Below are 25,355 nucleotides of genomic sequence, written 5' to 3'. Positions count from 1 at the left end.
AACTGCACAAAATTTTCTACTCCCGAATTAAAGCATGAATCTAAAACAGTGGTTCTCAGTCTGTGGGTCGCGACCCCTTCGGGGATCGCACATACATATTCTTTATATCTGATATTTACACTAACAATTCATAACAGTAACAAAATTATGGTTATGAAGTAGCAGTGAAATAATTTTATGATGGGGGGGGGGTCACCACAACATGAGGGACTGTATTAAAGGCCTGCAGCAGTGGGAAGGTGCTGTACTTTAGACTACTGATCTAAAACCATTTCCACAGGAGGGAGCAAACACCTGATGCTAGTAGATGGACAGACAACCTTCTCTGAGCAGGGTTTTCACCTGCCAGACCACACCTTGGGGAAAGAAGGAGGAAGAAGTAACCATCTTGCTGAACAGTTATAGACGGATGGAAGAGAAGAGTTAAAATATCTCACACTCCCTAGGCCTCTCCTGTTAGAAATCAATTCCTGGAGACATGGCCAGGCCAGCACCCGCCCTGGGCCCTCCAGGACCATTGTGAAGGCAGTCCTACCAGGCCCTGTCCTCTGCTCCTGCCTCATACACTCCTGCCCTGTGGACTTCTAATCACATCCACCCCTAATGCTGTGCTCCTGTTAAACTTCAGCCCGGGACCGGAAGCGAAGGAACCTAGAAACGCCAATCTTTTTTTTTTTTTAATAAAAAAAATCATCTTGTTAGCAACCAAACCCCACTTCCCTACAGAATTCAGATCTTCAGTCCCTTAGATCGCTTTGCTGTTTTTCTAAAACTGCATTCCTAAGACCACACTCCTGAAAAAGCCGAGGGTTGGGTGTCAGACATCCCCCATTCCGCGCCTCCGTGCCTCCAAGCATGTGAGTTCTTCCCCCGCGGGGTACCTCAGTCCTGAACAATCCGAGGCCGCTAGGATGGAGGCTCCGGGAGCAGGACGTCGTAAGGCACCCTCGGCCACGCAGCTCGGTTCCTAGCCCGGCGACCGCAGCCACTAATGTTTAACCTGCGCGCGCAGCAGCCCAGTAGCTCCGCCTGGAACCTCGCTCCCTCCCGCGGCTCCCGGCTGGATTCCAGGCATAGTTTTCCTGGGAGGCCTGGATCAGTCTGGGGCGGGGGTCACCCGGAGTAGGGGCTAGTGACTGGAGGTCTTGGGGGTTGCCACGTCCCGACTCACCCCATCCGCAAGTCCAGACTCACTCCATCTCCTGGGGTGCAGCCGCAGGATGCTGCCAGCCACGCGGATCCTACGCCTCTCCACGCCAGTAGCTCAGGCCTGGGGTCTGCGGTGCTTCCCACCCCCACCTCTACCCCCAACCCATCCACCCACAGCAGAGGCGGAGCCTCTCCCCTGCGCCCGGGAACAGCTATTTTTAGAGCTGCAAGGGATGGGGGGGGGGGGGGGTGCTGCTTTGAATCCGTTAAGGGAATCCAGCATCCAAGTTCCCAGGCCTTGATGAGCGTCAGGACAGATTGTCGCCATCCTTTCACTCCACGTCTCATCCGTCCGTAGCAGGATGCAGCCACGGTCTTAAGGTTAACTAAGACAGCTGCTGATCTCTCTTTCCCTCTCCCTCCAGGATCTCTGCGAGCCGGCAAAACTCGAGGAATTTGATCTGAGCCCACTTTAGGAGACCCTTACTTAGTGTACTCCGATTTGATCAGATGACTATCACCTTCCAGATCACCCTCATCCACTAGCGTTGGCAAGGGTGGGGAGAAACTCAAAAGCGTTCTTGTTGGGAATTCAAAACGGCATTGCCACTGTGGAAAACAAAATGGTTTGCCATGATTCAGCACTATTTGAAAATATTATAAGGATTGGGAGGTGTGGCCTCTTTGGAGAAAGTGTGTCACTGAAGGTGGGCTTTGAGATTTCAAAAGGCCCATGTCAGACCCAGTCTCCACGCCCACCCTTATGGCTCTCAGCTACTTCTCCAGCACCAGGCCTGTCTGTCGCCATGATCTCTGCAATTATGATAAATGAACTACGGCTCTGAAACTAAAAGTAAACCCCCAGTTAACTACTTTTATAAGAGTTGCCTTGGTCATGGGGTCTCTTCACAGCAACAGAAAAATAAATAAGGCACATGTCTAGATCTATAGCCAAAGAAGCTTAAAGCAAGACCCCAAACAGACACTTGGACACTTGGGTTTAATGAGCTGTCAAGATGGCTCAGCAGGTAAAGGGCTTTGTCACCAAGTCTGATATCCTGAGTTGAATTCCTGTAACCCAAAGTGAAAGGAAAGAAACAACTCCTGAAAGTTGTCCTCTGACATTTGGGTGTGTGTGTGTGTGCACGCGCGCGCACACACACACACACACACACACACACACACGTAAAATAAAATAATAGCATTATTTACAACAGCCAACATGTGGAAATAATCCAAGTACCCATTGGCAGCTGGTTGGCTAAGAACACATGGTTTACACGTGCAATGGAATATCATTCACCCTTAATGAGGAAGGAAATGCTGACATGTATTATTACATGAGCCAGGTTTATCTTAGTCCATTTAATACAATAATACAATACTACAGACTAAGCAGAAACCCCTTCCTCCTGCTTCTGGAAACTAGGAAGTCTAAGATCAAGGCCTCAGCAGATTCCATCTTTGCTAAGCACCTATTTCCTGATCGATGTGGTAGAAGGATCTAGTAGGTCTCCAAAGACTCTTCTCTAAGGGCACTGACCTAGCTGTGAAGCCTCTACTCTCATAACTGCATCACCTCCTGGAGTCCCCATTCTTAATAACATCACCGCTCTTGTTTGATTAAGTGTCCCCAGAGGTTCATGCGGTAAAGTCTTGGTCCCCAGCATGGTGCTATAGCAGTTTGGTGGAACCTTTAAGAGATGAGGCCTAGTAGGGAGACTTATTATTAGGTATAGACTTTTAGGGTGCTGGTGAGATCCCAGCTCCTGATTCAAGAAAAAGTCAGGAGAGTCTTTCCTAGAAAGCTAACCAATATACAAAGTAAAAGAAATAGCCATAAAAGGGAAAAGGCATGTGATTCCACTCACAGGGCTTAACCAAAAAGAGCCAAGTTCACAGAGATAGTTGTTGGAGAGTGCGTACTGGAAGCCATAGAGATGGGGACTAAGGAGGCTCTCGATGAGTAGGAAATTTCAGTTGGGAAAAAAAAATGGTGAGAAGCTTTCAGAGATGCCAGTAGGGATGACAAGTAAATGTTTAATGTCCTAAATTTTATATTAAAATGTTTAAAACTGTGTATCGTATGTTGCATATACTTCACCACAATGTTTTAAACGTAAGGGGGGAAATAGGATCAGACACAAGGAACAAGTAAGACTGTCTATAAGTCAGGTCCTCTGATGGGACTTTTTGCTTTTCCTCTCTTCTGACCAGGATACCCTCTTCACTATCTGAAAGCAGAGTGTTTGGACTTTGAAATCAAAGACAAGTTCATATTCCTCATCCCCAAAATGTGTAACCCTGGGAATGTCACCTTAACCTCTGTGACCTTTAGTTTTCTTAGCTGTAAAGTAGGAGAAATAAACTCAAGTTAGCAGAGCTGTTAATGAACACAAAATTGGCTAAAATATCTCTAGGCTCAGCTCAGGCCGGACAATGCATGGTGTGTGCTTCTGGGCTCACAATGAGCATTCTTGTCTGTTGGCTTCTTGGCTGTCTTCTCATTATAATCCTCAGAGTTTGCAGAGGTTAGATGACGGTACTTGTGTGTATGATTTCCACCAGCCTCAGTTTCCCCGAGTATAAACCACTTACCTTATTTGCTAAGGCAAACTTGAAATGCACCGAGGTTAACCTTGGCCAAAAGCCAAAGATCCATCTTCAGTTGACCGAGACTCTCACACATGAGAGGCTCAGGTATTTATTTCTCTTCCCCTGGGCCTCAGTTCAATATCTGATACCTTAAAGTCTTAACTGGATAGCATGTGCAAGGTCTGATTTTTGTTTCATTTTGTTTTGTTTTTCCTTTGGTGAGAAGTCACGAGCACTGAATAACTGTCACCTTCTGCTACCACAGCATCCAATATGGCAGCCTCAGTGAAGATCTTGGCTAGTCCATGTCTAGGTCCAGGGAAAGGAGATTGGCTCTAGATCACTGCCTCCCTGAATTGCTGGGGTCAGGACTGTTGACTGAAGAGAAGAGGGATGGGTTTTAATATCTGTGATTCCCACCTTGCTCTATCTCCTCTGTCTAGAGACATATTTCTGTTCTGGGCCCAGCTTTGATCTTATCACAGATGTACCCTTCCCTGCACCTCACACAGGGATCACAGGAAACAGTAAGAAACGCCTGAACAGCTCACGAAATTGCTGCCATTATAACAAGGAAGCCAAGGTTCATCCAAACCTCTGGCATGGCCACTAATGATCTATGAGGTTGCTTTAGGACAAAGGTGCTTTGTTGAGTTTACATGGTGCAGATGCAGGGATTGCATGTGCTGATTCACATGGCCAGAAGGAGAGTTTACCCCAAAACCAAGTTTGACCATTTCTCTTGAAAAAAATTTGAGAATCTGGCCAGGCAGTGGTGGTGCACACCTTTAATCCCAGCACTTGGGAGACAGAGGCAGGCTGATCTCTGTGAGTTTAAGGCAAGTCTGTTCTACACAAAGAAACACTGTCTCAAAAAACAAAAATCCAAGTATCTGGCAACAATAGGCTTACATACTCATCTGTCTGGGGTGGCTGGACCTGGGGGGACTTCTTTATATAGAGCTTAATACTCTAGCTCTTTCCCTGAAAACATCACTTTGGAGAAAATCTTTCCCTTCCAGAAGAGGCCTAAGGAAAAGGGGTGTCTTCTGAAATAGCAAGAGAAATGCAGGGTTAAAGACGCCTAGCCAGGACCAGGAAGAGGACTGACTGACCTACCACTCAGTCAATGGCAGTGGAGGAGATGGGACCGGGACAGACCCATCTCAGTGACTTCCTGCCTAGAACTTCTGTCTTTTAGGAGGAAACTCATCTTTCCCAGCATGAGGGTGGTTTTACATTTGCAAATATAGCATTTAATCCATTAAATGTATCTGATCTAGAGTTCTAAGAGTGTGAATAATATTTCAAGTATATCTATGACTTAAACACGATATGGAAGTGGCTGAGATGTCTACTGACAGGACAAAGGCTGGTCCAACGCTATGAATACTGCTCTGCCTTGTAGTCTATATTCATAATTGTAAAGAATTACAAGCATTAAAAGTTAATAAAAATAAAGACATTACTGTCTTAAACTCCCAAATCAAGAATCTCTGTGGGCTGGCGAGATGGCTTGGCAGTTAAGAGCACTGACTGCTCTTCCAGAGGTCCTGAATTCAATTCCCAGCAACCACATGGTGGCTCACAACCATCTGTAATGGGGACCCAATGCCCACTTCTGGTGTGTCTGAAGACAGCAACAGTGTACTCACATACATGAAATTAAAAAAAAAAAAACTCTGTGCCAGTAAGATCAAGAACACTATACCAAACATGCTACTAATTCAGAAATTACCCTTAAGACCCTGTCTATGAGCTAATCTTTGAGCACAGTCTGACCAGGGCTCTCTGGAAGAGCTTGACAATGCTCCAGAACTTGATGGTAAGGTGCAATTGCTGAAATACCACGATCAAGTAGTACTGATCTGAAGTCCCCTGCCTGCTGGCTATCTTCATAGTGACAAAAAAGAGCTTTTCAGACTGCTAGGAAAGAAAGCCCTTCCATATCTCACCCAGCTATGCCTATTGTAGCCCCTATGAGTTACAGTAATGATCAGTCTGGCAAGATATGCCCACTGGTGCAATAATGGCATGAATTATTATCATGTTGGAGGTAACTGGCAACTTTTCAGTTGAATTTAGGCTGCTTTAGGTACACTCCAGAGGAGGGCACTCATACGTGGCACAGCAAACTTGGCTAAGAAGTAACACCTGACTACTATCACTTTGCTAAAGGGTCATAGTATCAGACTGTCTTTTAAGTAAATACTTAATCCTTCTTCATTACTTTAATTTCTTTAACTTTTAAGGCATTTGTTTTGTAGCCCTGGATGACCTGAAGCTTACTGTGTAGACCAGGCAGGCTGCTCTCCAACTTCACAGAGATCCACCCACTTCTGCCTCATGAGTGCTAAAAGACTTTAAGAGTCAGAGGTCAAGGAAGACTGCTGTAAAATAATGTCTTCTGGATATGACAGGGCCAAAGCATTCATGAGTTTACAGGAGCTGCAGTTGCTGGTCCAAGATCAACCCAGTCAGCACTCCAGCCAGAGAAGGAAGGAACTCACAGGGCCCAGCTTGATCTGAGGAGCTATTGTCAGTTGATGGATCCTGGGATAAGGAGAATCCATTTTCTCCACCTGTATAACCTGTGGCAGTAGATGCTGCCCAAAGCCATGCATACACAGGCAGAGCTAATTGGATTCAGTGGATAGAAAAACAAGAAGAGGAGGAAGTGGTAGAGGAGGAAGACAAAGAAGAGGGGGGAAAGAGGAGAAGAAGGAGAAAAAGGGGAAAGAGGGGGAGGAGAAAGAGGAGGAAGAGGAGGAGGAAGAAGAGGAAGAGGAGAAGGAAGAGAAGGAGGAGGAAGATGAGGAGGAAGAAGAGGAGGAGGAGGAAGAGGAGGAGGTGAATTGGAGGAGAACAACAGAAGGTAGATATAATCTAAATGTATTATATTCAAGTGTGAAATTACCAAAAACATAATTTTTAAATTTAAACAGTAAAATCAAAAAATAACACACAAAAAAATGCAACATAATATTAAACTATTATTGTTCTTAACATAGAGAGTGGTAGCAAATTAGTAAAAATAGAAAAATACCCCAACACACACAAAAAAAAACTGTTATTGCATGCTATTATATAACAAGAATAAGAAAATATATTGAATAAGAATATATACATAGGTAACAATCAACCTTTCCAAAATGAACAGGGAACTTTGCATTGCTCATTTTCCCTCAGAACCACCACTACGGCATTTTAAATTCACTTATCTTCCATACTTATTCATCAAAAATTCATCTTACAGCAAAACAAAGGACTCTACAAACATCAAATAATCATTATTGCCTCAAGACTGCATACAGGTATCACTCGGCATAAAGAAATACGCATGACGTTGCTGCCGACCTATTTGGTCTCCCTGGAAACAGTATAGATTTTTGAGAAGTTTAAAGTGTTTTCCCTCGAGTCCCCCAAACGTGTGTGCTCAGGGATGTTAGTTGGAGGGCATTCCTCAGATACCGCAATAAGATCCAACATGTATGAGCCTGCTCCTTCCCAACAGGGCTAACCGAGAAATTCTCATCTGTGAAGAGCCGAAAGCCAGGTTCAGTGTCTCAGGGACATCATCATGGGGAGAGGAGCAGGCAGCCTAACTGAGGAGTCAGTTATCAGAGAATCCAGAAATGGAATAAATAAACCTGAACCAGGGCACGGGACTTGTGTTTGGGATTGTTTGGCTTCTTTTACAATTAGTGTGTGTGTGTGTGTGTGTGTGTGTGTGTGTGTGTGTGTGTGTGTGTGTGTGGTACGTATGTGCATACTTTTACACCACAGCACACATGTGAGGCTCAGAGAACTTGCAGGAATTGGTTCTCTCCTTCTACTATGTGAGTTCCAATACTCATACTTAGCTCTCAGGCTTGGCAGCAAGCACCTTTGCCTAGTGAACCATCTCACCAGAGTTTTGGGAGGGTTTATTTTTGTTTTTCGAGTCAGGGTTTCTCTGAGTACCCTTGACCACCATTTGCTTTAATCAGACTATCAGAGCCACGATTCTTGAAAAGGGAAATTTAAGAATGAAAGGCAACAGATGGATGTCATTTCATAAGGCATCATCTCAACTTTGTGTTTGGGGGAAAAAAATGTAAATATTTTTTCCATAAAGCAGACAACCAAGGGGAAAGTTTTAGAAGATTTTGGCTGATAACTGCTCACAGGAGAAAAAAAAATTGTGCCTCGGAAGTGAGTCCATTTTTATTTTAACTGAAAAATTAAAATCACATGTTTTTATGGTGTACAACATAATGCTTGGAGAAAGTCAATTTCATCTGAATCTATGGACAAAATAGCTTTAAATTGCTTGAGCTTAGAATTTGCTCTTAATCAACAGCTGGGGTCGTGGGATAAGTGTGTGCATTGGAAAGGGGAAGTGTGGGGAAGGCAGGCTGTGGGGGGAGAACGGTATCCTGGGGACAAGTGACCAGTAATTAAAACACAAGTGCCAGGGCCAAGACTGCTTGGTCCACTCTTTGGTCCCTAAAGTAGTGCTTGGTACCCAGGAAGATCAATTAGTATCTACTGAGTTAATTAATGTACACTGCCGTAGTTTATACATGGTTTTGTGTATTTTCAGCCCAGTCACCAATGTGACAGACAAGGTTGAGAAGTAGTAGAATATTTAAAGAAGTGGAATGTCATGGGAGACGTTCATCACAAGGAATAGTGTACTTCTGGTGGGATTCCAGTTAGTTCCTATAAAAAGAGGAAACCAGAGCGGGGCATGGTGGCACATACCTGTTATCCCAGCGCTCTGAAAAAGGATTGAGAGTCTGAGGCCTCCCAGGGACACAGTGAGACCTTCCCTCTGACACCAGTTCTCTAAGGGATAGGGGAGGCAACTGGCTTTGAGCTTCCCTGGCTTTCTGACTTACTGTGGGATCATATTTTACATGTTTCCTGTCATTGTGATGCCGTTCTCCACGATGGCTTCACTAGAGGCCAAACAGAGTCATCTGAATCAAGATTTCAGTCTCCAAATCTATGAGATAAATAAGTCTCTTTCCAGTATTTTGTTATCGTGACAGAAGATGAATTAATACAAAGGTCAAAATCATGATTGCAGGAGGATTTCTGTGAATTGAATGCTCTCCTGATCTAAATGATGAGACCCTGACTCAAAAATCAAAACAACAACAGCAACCAGGTCTCTTCATTCTGACATGTGTTAAAATTAATCTTAACAATATTTAATAAAAACAGAACAGTAAACAGACCTATTACCTACCTACCAGCCTCTCTTGTGGCTACAATCTAGCCAGGGAGATACAGGACACGTGGCATTTGCACATGCACAGTGCTTGCATAAAGTCTTATGAAATGCGTTTTCATTCCTTCTTCTGCCATCCTACTGTCTGGAATAGATAGATGATGAGCTGTAGGTCCAGCAGCCACAAAAACATGGACTACAGACTGCAGGAAAACAAAGCAAAGCCTGGGCTTCCAATGGCCATGGTTAATTTACCTGTCCTAAATTACCTGCCCTCAGACTTGCTGTTCCATGAAGGATAAATAAACTTTCTATGCTTACAGCCTCTTTTTCTCTGGAAGCCTGCAGTTATAACCAGACAAAGTTAATCCTGAAGATGTGGATTAGCAGCTATCCCCTAGAGACAGTGTAGACCAAGCGAGAGTCGTCGGGCAGCCCAGGAAGGATCCAGTTTCCTACGGCAGCAGCGCTCTATGTGTTACCTTTGCCTGGCTCCCTGGACACTGCCTCTTCTACACCTTGAATTAGAACCCTGTAAGTCTTAGGACAGTGCTTTTGATAGAGATTTTCCACCAGAGTGTTGCTTCCTCTAACCACGGTCCTGCCCTCTTGATTCATGTAGTTCCACAAATGCAGCGCGTAGGAGTCATTGAAGCTCGGCTCTGTGTCCCATACTTGGTAGTAGCGCCTCCACTCCGGATACGAGATGGGATAAAATCTCCGGGGATGAAGGAAGGAAATATTCAAACACTTCAGGTCATCCAGCCCTTGGAAGTCTTGAAGTTTACACCACACCCGCAACATCCTTGTCATCAATTTGGGACCTTGGTTTCCCCAAATGTCTGAGTTGTAGTGCTCAACGAAGTTCTCCATGCAGGCCCACAGAAAGGGGTGGTGGGGAAGGAACCCAAATACCCCATTACTGGAGTGTCGGGAGCCCTGGGCTGCCAGGAAGTTCTCCTCTGGGACCGGCCTGATGGAGATGACGTCAGTGTCCAGGTATATGCCGCCGTACTTCCAGATGATGGCCAGGCGGGACGCGTCGGAGCTGACGTGCAGCCAGTGCTTCTGTCTACTGCTGTCGATCTATGGGAACAGGTACAATGAGTCCCCAACCACGAAGGTTCACTAGGAAGGAATGCAACAAGTGGATTCCCCCAAACCAGTTTGACTGCAAGCCAAACTTGGTGAAATTCTCAATTTACCTTTACTGCCCCCCCCATGTCCCTTGAAGTAAAGAGTTTGTAGCAATCAGCAATGCGAAGATTTTTTTTTTATAGCAGCCATTAAAGATTTCAAAAAGTGGGGGTGCTGGAGAGATGGCTCAGTGGTTAAGAGCACTGACTGCTCTTCCAGAGGTCCTGAGTTCAATTCCCAGCACCCACATGGTGGCTCAACAACCATCTGTAATAGAATCCGATGTCATCTTCTGGTGTGTCCAAAGACAGCTACAGTGTACTCACATATATAAAATAAATAAAATCTTTCCCAAAAAAAATTTTCAAAAAATGGCTTTCTTCCATCAGAGCAGTGGAAAAGTAGAGACGGAACTCGGCAGAAATTTCACACTGAGCAGTGTGAGTCATTCTTCCACGTGGGTTACAATAACCACAAATACAAAACTGTGAAGGATGGATTTTTTTTTTAAGTCCTCAAAATGTGGAAGATTGACAGTTAGAGGAAAGAGGGGGGAAAAAAGTTAGGAAACTCAAAAAAAAAAAAAAAAAAAAAAAAAAAAAAAAAAAAAAGAGTCCCTTTGTTTGCTTGGAAGGTTCTTCAGTAAATTTACTGAGCACCTAGGTACTGAGCACTGCTAAAAACACAGCTATGAACAAACAGGCAAACAGCCCCACTGAGAGGAGATCAACAATAAACACCACGCACCGTGTTGTTGTTGATAAGGACTATGAAGAGAATAGAAAGACCAGGTGAGGACGATCAAGGGGGACCGGAGGGTGCACAGAGTGGCATTAGGTTTCAGCAGAAACTTGCATGTAGAGGTGTGCCCCTCAGACACACCCACGAGGAAGTTCTAAGTAGAGTGGTCAGCACGTGCAAGGACCCTAAGGCAGAAGCATATTGTCTACTAGGCAGAAGTAGAGAGGAGGGGGAGGGGTGGGCGGCCTTGTCTGACCTCAGTAGGAGAGGATGCAACTTGATGTGCCAGGGTAGGCTGGTACCCATGGAGGGCCTCCACTTCTCTGAGGAGAAGGGGAGGGAGAGATTGGGGGAGGGGGTCGTGAGGGTAGGACTGGGAGGAGAGGAGGGAGAGGAGTTATGATCAGGATGTAAAGTGAATTAATGAGTTAATTAATTAATTAATTAATAGATTCTACTACAAAGAACAGAAGCAAACTAACAGAATCTTTGTAGAAAACCTCACAGTTGCCGAAAAGCATCTGGTCATTTACAATTTCTGATACCTCAGAAACAATCATAGCCAGCACATACCAATGATTAATCTGAGAGCACTTTGTAATCTACGAAAGTGCTCACAGATGGGATACCTGCTCCCTCTGAGTTTCAAATGAGAAAGAAACTGAAGGCTCCTGTGCTCTTGTGCTTTGTCCCAGGCAAGGAGGTGGAGGGATGAACCTGAGCCTGAGCAGCTTTTCTTCAGATATCCACTCATTCACAAAAGACTACATTTTGGTAAAAGTCAGTATAACTTGGGATCATATGGCTGAACAAAGACATAGAACATCAGAAGCCTCAGAGTAGCGGAAGACGAGCCCTAAGCATTAGTGCACTCCACCTGAGATAGATGGGGGGGAGTGGAGGAAGTGCTGGGAACACTGGCCATGCTGGTTCTGGACTTCTTCAAGAGTTCCAACTGCGGGGCTGGGGAGATAGCTCAGCAGTTAAGAGCACTGACTGCTCCCCCCCTCCCCCCAGGTCCTAAGTTCAAATCCCAGCAGCCACATGATGGCTCACAACCATCTGTAATGGGATCCTGTGCCCTCTTCTGGTGTCGTGTCTGAAGACAGGGACAGTGTAATGACATACATAAAATAACTGCCTGCAGGGTTCACACAGCAAATCCAGCAGCCCTTAGGAAATGATGGCACAGTGGATCCTCTCTAACACACGCCCCCATCAATCTCCTGTGACAGAACGCGCCATGGACCAGTTTTCTCAAGAGTATCATGGTGTGAACACTATAGTTATACATTCCAGCACGGAGCCCTGCAGACTCAGATGGAACGGGTGCTTATGGGCTCACTTTGCTCCTAAAATCTATTTTAGTTCCAAGACATTATTTATGAGGTTTATCTTCTTTAGTTTAGTTTATGTATTTATTAATGAGTTACATTGAAAGAGGGTTCTAAATAGAGCTAAGGTGTCCTTGGTTCAGAACTATAATGAAATTTTTTTTTAGTTTATTCATTTTATGTAAATGTAGCTATCTTCAGACACACCAGAAGAGGGCGCCAGATCCCATTACAGATGGTTGTGAGCCACCATGCGTTTGCTGGGATTTGAACTCGGGACCTCTGAAAGAGCAGTCAGTGCTCTTAACTGCTGAGCCATTTCCTCAGCCCCCGTAATGAGGTTTTACTTTTTGTTTATTTAAATAGGGTCTCACTCTGTAGCCCTGGTTGTCCTGAAACTCAAGCTGTAAACCAGGCTTGCCTCAAACTCCGCCCACCTCTGCCTCCCAAGTGCTGCAACTAAACACATATTCCTCCACCACCAGGCTTGATATTCTTACTGAGAAATTCATCCGTGAGGAAAAGATGAATATGCAGCATCTCCTAAAATAACAAGCTTTGAGATTTCTTTTCCCAAGGAGCAAAGTACAGTTTAGACGAAAACAGTCTCGCTCAGGCGTGGGGCAAATTGTGTAGTCCTGGGGCATCCTCCAGCAGCTTTGAGCCACAGGGACCAAGCTGTCCCCTCTATTCCTGGCACCTGCCTTCCTGGCCTGTTACATACCCTGCTGTTGCTGGGACAGCAACACCCACTTTCCAGGAACCCTGGCTGCAGGCAACTGCCAAGACTAGCAGCAGGTGGACACTTAATACATCTGAGTTGATCCACTTTCTCCCGGCCAGTCCCGGTTTGACATTTCCAGGTTCTTGTAACAGATGGGACCTTAGCATCTCGAAAATCACTGGAGCCCAAAGAGAAACTTCCCCACCCCAGCACCTGCCCTCAAGCCCAGTCCTTGCGAGCCTAATCTACTAGAAGGGTTGCAACAGGCTTACAGCTTAGTCTGACAAATGCCTCCAAAAGACAGCAACTAACTTCAAGCCTGCCAGCCACATACCAGCCACCAGAGCCCAGCTATCGGGGCAAGACAGGGCAGGGGCGGGGAGGGGTTTTTCCCTCCTATTAGGACTATGCTCTAGTGGGCTGAATAATCACACACACACACACACACACACACATCATCATCATCATCATCATCATCATCATCCTGGAGCCTGAAGCCAGTAAACATGGGGTGAGGATCTTTGTGGTTGTGATTAAGTCAAGAACATTGAGATGGGGTGATGATCCTGGGTTACCCTGATGGGTCCTTGAAAATATCACAGATGTTATTTAAAGAGTGAGGTGAATGAAGATTCTACACACACAAAGGCAGAGGGGGATTGATGAAGGAGGATGGACTGATGGACTCCAGGCCAAGGAACGGCTTGGCTACCAGGGGCTGATATGAAACAAGGACCGGTCCTGCCCCATGGCCCCTGCCGTGACTGTGGCTTCCAGCGCTGAGGGGGTACAAGTCTGAGATCAGTTGCTAGAGGAGCAAGCCCTTGTAAGTTAACACAGAGACAGATACAAGAACCTCTCTTTTGCTACTTAGCTCACAAAGCTTAAAACGTTTGCTGACATTTGGTCAGGGGTGAGGTTAGAATTTAGATAGAACTTCATACAGCAAGTAGATGTTAGAACACCAACTTTTAAATTGTTAACCCTTTTTCAAGAATAAGTTTCTTTGTAAGATCAACATTTTTGAAAGTCGCTTCTACTTCGATCATATTTGAGTCTATCGTGAGCACACGGTCTCTTTAGCTTTTCATTTCTTCGTGGCAGTGGGGAGGTGGGGGCTTTATTTGGTTTTGGTTTTTATATTTTTTTGGTTTTGGTGTTTTTTTTTTTTTTTAATTTTGCTTTGGAGTCAGAATCTCAAGTAGCCCAAGCTAGCCTACAACTCGCTACGAATCGAAAGATGACTTTAAATCCCTGATCTCCGTACTTCCGACTCCCAAGGAGTGGGTTTACTGGTGTGTTCCCCATGAAGGCCTCCTCAGGTCTTTTTAATGCTGGAGTTGCTTGAGTAGCCGAGTGGAAAGAAGTCTCTCATTCCGGGTTGTCCTATACTTTCCCATAGAATGTTGGTTAAAAGCTCACTTAAGCCCTGTCTCTTGGAGAAATGCGCTGTAGATTTCCCCTTAAGCACCATCCAACCATGCATCCTCTGCGAGACCATCACACTGAAATATTATTTCCTTGTTACCACATTCTGCTCATCAGATTCCTAGGAGCTTCTCCATCATATCTCAATACAGCCCAATCTCCTGGAGCACCATGACGCCAAACCTTCCTGAATTTCCAACCTACATCACTGTCATTTTAAATATCAATTCATTTCTGCCTCTGGAGTTGAAAAGGTTTAACATAGATGGGTTTTTAGTTATAATGAAAAGTAAGGCCTCCATATACCTAGAAAAGATTTAAAATTCCTTCAGTTTAGAAAAGCCTCCAATTATACCAAAGAGCCTCAAAGAAATAAGCCTCGTCACAAAGGGAACTAGTCCAATCGCCAGCAGGACTGATACGTCACCCATTTGCCTGAACCAGAACGCCATAGGCTGAACAGAGGGCAAGTAGGAATCCAGGAGTCCGAATGCTAGACTCAACTCTTTCTGAGTCCTTGCCCTCAGTTTGCTTATCTCCAGTGAGTGTATTGGACCCATTTTCTACAGGTTTTGTTTCTCCCTCCCAACACACTTTCTCTATGCTTTGAATACTTACTTTGGTGTACCATGAAAACAAGGGTGTGTCTTCAAACAGCCTTTTCATGTCCAAAGGCACAAAGAAAACATTGCTAATGGCTGAGAGGAGGGAGAAGGCTGGGTGGCTGGTATTTGAAGTCAGCTGTGTGGCATTGCTGAGCCCTTTCATGAAGAAGATGACGGGATGCTCAGGATAGATTTTAGCAGCAGACTCCACGGCACAGGACACCAGTGGAGGTGGCTCCACTCTCTCAGAGGTCTCTACAAACATGATGCCCCGTCCACGCCTCAGGAGGCCTTCCAGCCCCTGTGGAGACGTGAAAGGAGGCAGGCAGGCAAAGAAACACTGAGACCTCAGGGTAAGCTGGTAGAGCAGGCCACAGGCAAACACCAGGACCAGGGACAGGGAGAGATGAAGTTCCTTCAGCATATCCTCCAGTCCTTCCAGCCTCTCGTTTAAGCAACAGACTTCATTAGAATCCTCCTGGTGATCCTGACGGAGACAACCTGCAAGAAAATGAGTAAGGATATCACTTACTGGTTTAGATGAAAAAGAAAAAAAAAAAAAAATCCCAAGTGAGATATGATCGAGTCAAGACTGACAATATTAAAAACAAAATAATCGTAGATTGAGATTTATAAAAGAAGATATTTAATGGTAAATATACATGCTAGCAATGCACAGTGGTCTTAACAGAAGAAAAGGATCACAGTCACCGGAGTACCAGAATGCAATGGATGTCAAGAATGTGGGAAATTTTGACACGCATTCATTATTTAAAAAAAAAAAAAAATCGGGACTGAAAAGATGGCTCAGGGGTTAAGAGCATTGACTGCTCTTCCAGAGGTCCTGAATTCGAATCCTAGCAACCACATGGTGGCTCACAACCATTTGTTATGAGATCTGATACCCTCTTCTGGTGTGTCTGAAGACAGCTACAGAGTACTTATATATAATAAATAAATAAGTCTTTTTTAAAAATTCAATAAGCTTTTTTAAACTGAAAAATGTTAGCTGCCAGAACAATACATAGATGATAATGTATAGATAGCATACAGATGGAAATAGATGATAATATAAAGATACTATAAAGAACAGTATAGAGCAGTCAGCTTTCTTCACACAAACATTCCTATAAAGCTCGGCTGTGATAAAATGCCGGTTGTCACTTTTGCTAGTCAATACTCCTCTAACAATTCTAACAAAGTCAATGAAAGGAAAGGAAAAGAACATGACTATAAATATTAGAGGAGACCAAAGTATCACCAGGTTCCCAACCATGACTACAGATGGGGAAAATTAAATATATTGTATGCTCCAAATCAACAAAATTCAGAAGAAAATCAACCAAGGTTCTAAACTCAAGGTTAGAGGGTTACATTGTGAACACAGTTTGCAAACAGTAAAGCTGTGGTTCCAACCTGGACCATCTGCCACCAAAGCCCAGGTTCCCTCTCTGCAGAAGGCAGCTTGAACTCAAGCTGACTTCAAGACAGAAGGAATCTCAGTTCCTAAAATCCCACACCCCCCCTACCCTTACTTCCACGTAACTCTTTCAGAAAACTCAAATCCAGGAGCCCAGAACTTACTTTTCAGCCAGAGACTTGCAGTTCGCCAGTCTTTGAGGTCTTAGAAGTAAGGACACGTTTTTCCTGCATACGTTCTGATAACTCACTGCCTAATCTTCTGATTCAACCACACGGGGGAAAGCATGTTACTGGCAGAAGATTAAGACTAAACATAAGAACTCTCTAGGAAGCCCCTCCCTTCCCTAAGCTCCTCCCCCACACACCCTAAAGTTGATATGTGAGGACATTAGGAGTTCACAAGATATTTTAGATAAACCACACTCTTGGCAAGTCTGTTTGGGGCTCTACCATGGGGGCTCCAAGGGAATCCTCTCCGTTGGAGGAAACTGTTTGAGAGCATGATGCTGGCTGGCATCCTGTAACTGCTCAGTTCAGTTTGAATCAAATTCATGGGCAGTGATGTAAAAGGTTCTTCATGGGATGATCTGTAATTTGACCAAGATTTCTCCTTTGCAGTTATGATGAAAAGGTTTGATTAAAAGAAAAGAAAGACTATTTGTGCCATCTAAGCCATGGACAAACTCCAGTAGCCTAAAGGCCTAGGGATATACAATGAGAATGGACCCTCCACACACACACACACACACACACACACACACACACACACACACAACCTCCCCCCCCCCCCCGTCAGCTACAGTGGCTGCAGAAGAGGTCTTTCTTTTTCCCTTAATGTACCAATGTGGAGTAGGATCCTCCTCTTGCTCTCACAAAGTCACCCTGATCACCCATAATGAGTGTGGGCTCCCTCAAGGTATCTTCAACTTCCATAGTCTCACTCCACCATCCCTGATGTGAGCATTCAAAAAAAACCTCTTCTAAACTATCCTCTGCTCATAGAAACACCTGCCCTGCGTTCAGGCAAAAACAGGCTTCCCTGGTTGCTACAGTATGATCAGGGAGGTTCCCTACTGGACAGACTATGGGATACAGTCCTACATCAAGAAATTGAAGCTGTCCCATTTGTTGGTATCTCTGAGTTTGTCTGAGCATGCCCAGGACTAGCTCTTGGATCTCCACATGCTCCTCCTTTGGGGACTGGATTTCTTCTGTAAATCTGATCAGCTCTGGGATCAAAGTACTCTGGTATCTTTCAAGAGTTCCTGGAGTTGCACAGAAGTGGATGTTCTTTCCTACAAGCAGGAGGGAAGATTATTGTTCCTGCTACTTGTTTGGAGCAAGCTGGAAGTGATATGTTCCTTGCGTTAGTGTAGATCTAGCAGCTGGTATGAAGGCATAAACAAAAGAGCTAATGGTCAAGGCCTAAAGTAGTGTAGTTGGTGGTCTGTTCAGTGGGGGGGAGGGGTACGAGTTTGAGTGATGCAGTAAGGTCCCAAGCCTCACAAATAGGACCTGCTGACCAAGAACCAGGTAGAGTGACAGTCACCTCCATCTAATACAGGCTGACTCTAGGACAAGCAACAGGGCCCGTGGAAAGTGAAGAATATAACCTAAATCAGGCTTGCTGGGGGAGGATAAAATGGCTGAAGAAGCAACTCTGGCTTCCCACCAGGGAGAAGAGGAAAGATAATGTTAATGAAGGTGATGGAGTCAGACTGATCAGTGAAGTCCACTGCTGATCCCAGTGCTGGGGAGGTCGAGGCAGAAGAATCAGGAGTTCAGAGTTAGCTTCAACCATACAGCAAGAAGCCAGCCTGAGAGACATGAGCTCCTGCCTCAAAAACAAACAAAATAATAATAATAATGTAGATGGTATTTAGACTCCTTGTTAAAAGCATAAAGTGGTCTCCTCACTGGGTAAAATAATTTTATTTTAAATTTATAAATGAATTCTGCATCCCAGTGAGCCTTTCAAGGAAAAGTCCTTGGCCTCTGTGAATAGTGCCTTGTGTCCAAAAAGCCAGTCACAGGTCCCTGGGGAATGTTTCTATCACTGCTTCATGTTCTTCCCCATCTTCCTGAGAAAGCCTCCTGTCATTCACATGGAACTTCCAAGGATGAGGAGACAACATGTCTAGACAACACACAGCCAGTCTCTGTCTATTTGGCCCAAGCCACAGCAGAGGCTCTCAACTCAGGCTTCATGGACACCCTAGCACCTGCAAAGATAGGTTTCAGGAGGTCATCCAGGGGGCTATAATTGGGATTAAACTTGGATGTCACTTACTAAGACTCTCCTATTTATCATTTTCCAAAAAAAAAAAAAAAAAGTTGATTTTGACACCAATCTCCCTGTCCCCAGACATTGTTTTCAAGATGGCTTCAATTTTTCTTTTTTCCAGTACAGAATCTCAGCCTTTCACAATCCCTAGAGTCTCCAGTGCAAACATCCAAAAGAGATGTCCAGAGAGCTCCTGGACTTTGAGCAGCAGATATGTTGGATTATCCTGGGGAGAGTCACATATGAATCTGGGTGTTACCTGCCTTCCTAGGAACTTCTGCCTTGTGCAAAAACTTTTTTCTCCATTAGTGTGCAAGCCATATGCAGTCAACCCAACAGACTATGAGTAACAGTCTTGGGAAATGTAGATTAGTATGACCCCAAATATATGAACCAGACAGAAAAAAAATATCTGAATCCAATGTTATTTTTATTCCTATTTATGAGGCTAGAGCTATTTTTTCTTTTTCTTTCTCTTTTTATTTTCTTTTTCTTTTCTTTCTTTCTTTCTTTCATTTTATTTTATTTTATTTTATTTTGTTTTATTTTATTTTATTTTGGCAAAGCAAGGAGGAAAACCATGAACTCAAAAGGGTGCTTTTTCAATTCATGGTTCATATCCATGCCCTTTGATAATCTCAATTAGAAATAGTTCAGGATTTGGAGCTAAGCACCCTCTTGAATAAAGAACCCACTGTATCAGGCCAGAAGGGTTAAAAGGATCTTTAACAGTAAATGTTTATTGACTTGAATTGCCTCTAAAAAGTACACTTCACCTTTTTGTAGCTTCTTTGAACTCAGGTTTATTGTGAGAAGGAAATGTTTAAGCTAGCAGCACTCAGTCCTGTTTGCTTTGGCCTTTAGCGCCAAGGTTCCGGTTTTTAGCAAATTTGTTAAGCAAGTGGGACTGATAAACTTGTTAAAACATTTAACTACCAGCAGTGCAAGACAAATTATCCAAGGAGATAGCTTTTTCACATGGTCAATTACTTTCCTCAGGAAAACAAAGCCTACAGAGAGAGGGCTTTATTTGGCTGTATGTGAGTAGAGATGTCTGGACTCAGGCCTCATCTCAACATAGAGTGAGAAACAAGATAGCATAGTGGTTGGGAACCTATGAAGAAATAACGAGAGAAGTGTTGTACAGTTACAAGTTATGATGTCATTAAACCCCAGATGAGGTCAGTGACTTAAGGCCATCATCCTTTGCAATGTATTTAAACTACCTCAGCCTCCCAGTAAAATGGTTCTAGCCTTGTACTTCCGGTTTCCTCTTCTTTGTGTGGGCATACCTCAGCTAAACCTGCCCCAGTGCACCATACCTTACACAGCTCTCAAAACTGTTTCTTGGCTTGTTTAGAGACTACTGTAAGAATGCATGTAATTGTCCCCCACACGTTAACATTTATTCCCAGATAAAACAGCCACTGGGAGATAAGATAAAACAAATTTCCTGGTAAGACACTCTTTCCTTCTGACACCACTTTTTAAGGCTTTGTGGCCCAAATCCTCTGATGCAGAGTTGAAGTTCATCTTCACGAAGGGGGGATGGGAACATCTTAAACCTACCCACCCTGCTCTCATGACACAGTACTGTCTGAGGGACTGAGTACATCTCAATACCGGCTACTATCATGTCACAAGCACTCCCACCCCAAATTCACCTAATCTCAATGCAGTGTGTTTGGAGGTCAAACTTAAATTCAGATTAAATCACCCTATTTAAGATGGAGAGCAGGAGGTCATCTATCCATCTTTCTCCATACTTTCTGGTCTTTGGTCATGCTTTTTTGTTTGCTTGGTTGGTTTGGTTTTTGTTTGGTGTGTGTTGTTGTTTTAATGCAGATGGAGAGCCCTGTCTCCTTTTCCCCATGGTCATTGTACACAGAAGACCCCAAGTTGGAAGCCATGGAGCCATTCTCAGCTCTCTCTCCTCCTATAGTGTAGACTGAGAGTAGAAACACAAGTTCATCTTGGAGCAGATACTAACTAAGACAACAATAACCGTGCTTGGGCTTTACCAGGACACTAGTGATGAGGGGCTTTCTTTTGCTTTTTATTTATTTTGATGTATTTATCTATGTACCTATTTATTTGAGACAGGGTTTCTTTGTGCAGCCTTGGCTGTCCTGGAGCTCATTCTGTAGACCAGGCTGGCCTCAAACTCACAGAGATCCACCTTCTTCTGTCTCCCAAGTGCTGGGATTAAAGGCCTGAGCCACCACCGCTCAGCTGTACTATGAGTTTTCAAAGTGGGCACATTGCTGAGACAGCTATCAGCACACAATAAGAGTCTGGAAGAAACCTGGCAGGAAATGTGGCAGGCTGCCTGACCTAAGACTGTCCTTAGGCAGGTCATCAGGAAGTCCTCAAGCCAGAGTCTGGCATTACAAGAACGTGGTGTCTCCCAGCAATAAGTAGGCATCAGGGATCTCATACATAGTCATTGGCTGGAGTAGCCTGCAGGAGGAGCCTCACAGAATGTCCCCCTGTTCCCCCTCCCTGCCCTTGCCCTCCAAACCCCAGCCCCAATCCTTACCTCAATTACACTATAGTAAGAGGTCTGTGAGAAGACACTCTCATGACCACCACATGACACCCCTGGAGTTCCACTTATCTACTTCCCTCCCTGGGCTCACAGAACAGTGTTTCTGAGATTCCATTTCTTCCTGAGGGAAAACAAGGATAGAATTTGAGAGACCAGATCTGCCGGTTGTGGTGGTGCACACCGGTAGGATTTGCTGAAGGAGGCAGAGGCAGGAAGATCACGAGAGACCAGATCTTTTGGATTTAGAATCCATCTTAGAGAACCTGACCTACAGTTGAACTCAAGTTAACTAACAGGCCCGTACCTAACACCAGTTTTCCAGGTTACCCCCAACACACACAACAAGACCTGTGTGCATCTAGCACCAGTTTCCAGGTTATTCCCCAACAAATCTGCACCTCCAGTGACAAAGCCCACCCCTGACACTTTGCTTCCTAACAACCACCAATCAGGAGAAAAACAAAAGTTAAGTTTATGATTTGGCTCGAAGCACCAGCCAATTATATTAAAGGCCATAATCCTCTCTCCCCCAATCAGATGTGCACCAGGCTAGATACCCCCTTCTTGCCTCTATAAATGATTGCCTGAAACTGGGCTCAGGGGGTGGAGATGGGGGTGGGACTCCCATTCTGCTGCATCAGAGATGGTGGTGTGTCCTAAGCCTGAGCTTAAATAAAGAGACCCTAATGCGACTATATCGGATTTGGCTCCTTGGTTGTCTTTTGGGGGTTCACGAATGTTTCCTGGCATGACAAATTTAGTAACATGGATTGTAATCCACCCTCATCATGTAGACATTGCAAGCCTGCAACTCATTATCTCCCTCCCACTACGCATGTGTTCATGTAGCCCACTTGATGCATAGCTTACCCTCCTGCAGCGTCTGATGCTTGCCAACCATCCCTTTCTAGCTTACAGTTGCCACTTATCTGTCTACACCTGGAGGCACCAAATTTGATCTCCTAGATTGAATACGCACTTCTTCTTACTGCGGTCAAGTAAGACAGCCTCACTTCCACCTGCTGTTGGAGATCGATAACTTCCACTATTGTAACATCTCTTTTCACACTCTGGTCCCTGAACAGAAGACAGCCAATATGTTCTGCGGGTGTCTGTGAACTGGTGGGACCCTGGCAGTGTCACCTGACAGAACTCCGCCTTGTTTGAGACTACAATCTCTAACACCGATGAGCTCAGAATTTCAGTGACAGTAAAGGCTAAGTTCCCAGTAGGTCATTAGGAGTGACTGTCAGTAGGGAAGCTCTTGTATACAGCTTCTTGCTTTCTGGATCCTTCCTATTAATAACGATGTATCATATACAGATATCTGAATTGACATTACCACATTGCTTCCTGAGCAATGACATCCTATTCTTTCAGAGTTTTTCCCCAATCCAGCATGGCAGCTGTCAGACCATTCCACAAAGTTGCCTCTATTTTGTGTAACTTGCTATAGGAAAAACCAGTGGATCCTCCAATCACAGCTCCACTAAAGTAACAGGCAAATTCTGGGCCCTGTGAGAGTCCATGCTTAGGAACCAAGCAGTCCACAAATGCCAGACAATGATTCCTTCAGGCTTTGCAGGCAGGGGAGCAAACAGACCTGGAAATTCCATTCTTCTGAGGATAAGCCATTAGCTTTTCTAATGTATGATGGTTTATTTTATGTACCAACTTAACTAGGCTATGAGGTGCTCAGAGATCTGATAAACATCACTTATGTGTGTTTCTGAGGATGGTTCCAGAAGAAATTAGCATTTGAATCAGTAAAGATCTACCCTTACCAGTGTGTGGGCACCATCCAATCTGCCAAAGGCCTGAGCAAAACAAAAGACTGAAGATTGAATCTGCTTCCCTCCCGCCCTGAGCTAACTCAGACTCTTCTGCCACTGGACATCAAAACGTATGATTCTTGGATGCTTAGACTCAGAAATTCTAGTCTCCCCTATCTCCCCAACACATAATTCTTTGGTCCATTTAACTTAGACTGAATTACATACAGGTATTCTAGAAAGCTTGCAAATAGCAGGTTTGTGGGACTTCTGGATTTCCACATGTTTCTAGGATAATCCCCTCTTGTTTATCATATATATCCTAAATATATGTTTTTCTATCATCTATGTGTATATTTGTCTATCTTCTATCATCCATCTGTATGTCTGCCTATCTATCATCTATCTGTCTATCTGTCTGTCTATCTATCTATCTATCTATCTATCTATCTATCTATCTATCTCTGTTATCTATCTATCTACTGGGAGAGTAACAGGTGTCAGTGTAGACGCTGTCTCTAAACCAATAAATCAAACGTAAAGAAACATAATCAGATCCACTGTATGACAATTAGAATGGCCAAATTCCAGAGCATGGACAACGTGGAAGGTGGGTAATTACGTTGCTGGGTCTGAAAGTAGAACAGTCATTTTGGAAGGCGGTTGGCAGTTACTCATGGTCTGGTGATTATGGCTTTGATATACATCCATAGGAGCTGAATGCTTATGTCAACATAAGAACCTGAACATGTTCCTACACGCCTGAGTATCTTTGCACACTGTACAGTTCTAATTACTTGCCTTCTGGAAAAGACAGAAATACAGAGGGAATGAAGAACTCAGTAGTTGTCAGGGCTTGGGGGATAGGGGGAACAAATAGGCAGAGCACAGAGGACTTTTGATTAGAGAAATATTTCTGCTCGATGCTGTACTGCTGGGTCTGGATCGCTATATGTTTGTCTGAATCCGTAGCACATTCAGTAAACTGTAAACCCTAATAGAGGTCAGGGGGCTGGAAAGATGGCTTAGAGGCTAAGAGCACTGGCTGCTCTTCCGAAGGAACTACATTCAGATCCCACACCCACCTGGCAGTTCACAACAGTCTGTAATTGCAGTTCCAAGGAATCTGACATGTCCACACAGACATACATAGAGACAGAACAGCAATGGCAATAATTTTTTAAAAATACAGACTTAGGTGACAATGAGGTAAATATGGAGACCTGGCAATCACAACAAAGCACCACTCTGGGAAGGAATCATTTTTTACTATATCTATTTTTCAATTATTTGAGAATTGTGTTCATCCATAAGATACAAGTATTTGATTACATTGATCTTCCATTCCTCCCTCCAACTTTCCCAACTTATTATCCCTTTTCTTTTTATATAGTCAGCTGAGTTCAGTTAGTGTTGTTTGTATATGTATGTTGTGGATCCTAATGCTATGCTCCCAAAATCACACGGACCTGCACATCTGCAGGTGGTAAGATGCTGAGGGTCCCTGCCCCCACTTGACCCTAATTGGTAAATCAATTGCCAGTGGCCAATGGCTGGGCAGGGAGACAGAGGCGGGATTTAAGGAATGCTAGGGAGGAGGAAGAATCAGAATCACCATTGCAGGGAAGGAGAAGGTTCCGGCCTGAGAAGCCTGAGAACTGTAGAAGAGAAGCATACAACCATGTAAGAATCGGGGAAAGTGGCCCCAGAGGTCATTCCCCTGATTAGGTTTTGGGTAGCAGAGATGAAATATAGATTTTTTAGTAAGTAATAATTCAGGAAAATCAGAGGGGAGGTGTTAGCAGTATGGAAGTTTGGGAGTGGCCCAGCTGCTTAAGGCCCTGTGTGTGTGTGTGTGTGTGTGTGTGTGTGTGTGTGTGTGTGTGTGTATCACTTGTGAATCCAAAATGTTTGGGCAGATAGCAAGGAGTATGAGCGCACCCTCAGGGGAGTGAAGCACAGAATAATATAACTGCTTCATACATATAGATATGAGTCATCACCAGGAGCATGGTGAATTTACCAGGGACCAAACCCTTAAAGAAATTTGGCTTCTCCTTCCCCTAGGAGCCATGAACTGTCAATCTCAGGTAAGGGTGGGATCTCCTGTGTCCTTCTCCAAGTCATGCTGGAATGTTGACCAGCTTGATCCTATATAGATCTTGTGCAAGCAACCACAGGTGCTGCTGTTTCTGACTCCTGTCCACAATGTGTTCTGGGTCTTGTGGTGTTATAATGGAGAAAGCTATGCATCTGTACATAGGAAATATTTGTACTTTCCCCTCAGTTTTACTGAGACTCTAACACTGTCTAAGTTTCTTTTAACCAGAAAAAGAAAGAAAAAAAAAAAACTGGTCAAGTGTGGTAGTACACACCTTTAATCCAAACACTTGGTAGG

General features: G+C 44.3%; 1 protein-coding gene across 1 annotated transcript; it reads right to left on the bottom strand.

The window, feature by feature from the left end:
* Positions 1-9,433: 9,433 nt before the first annotated feature.
* Positions 9,434-15,355, bottom strand: A4GNT (alpha-1,4-N-acetylglucosaminyltransferase; the record flags this gene model as incomplete). Its single annotated transcript, XM_080934669.1, has 2 exons — positions 9,434-10,048; positions 14,945-15,355. The coding sequence occupies 2 exons, from the start codon at positions 15,353-15,355 to the stop codon at positions 9,434-9,436; spliced, it is 1,026 nt and encodes a 341-aa protein (XP_080790795.1).
* Between the last annotated feature and the right edge of the window lie 10,000 nt (positions 15,356-25,355).

The sequence above is a fragment of the Micromys minutus genome (genome assembly GCF_963924665.1).
Source record: "Micromys minutus genome assembly, chromosome: 21".
Classification (NCBI taxonomy): domain Eukaryota; kingdom Metazoa; phylum Chordata; class Mammalia; order Rodentia; family Muridae; genus Micromys; species Micromys minutus.
This window is presented reverse-complemented; position numbering and strand designations above follow the sequence as displayed.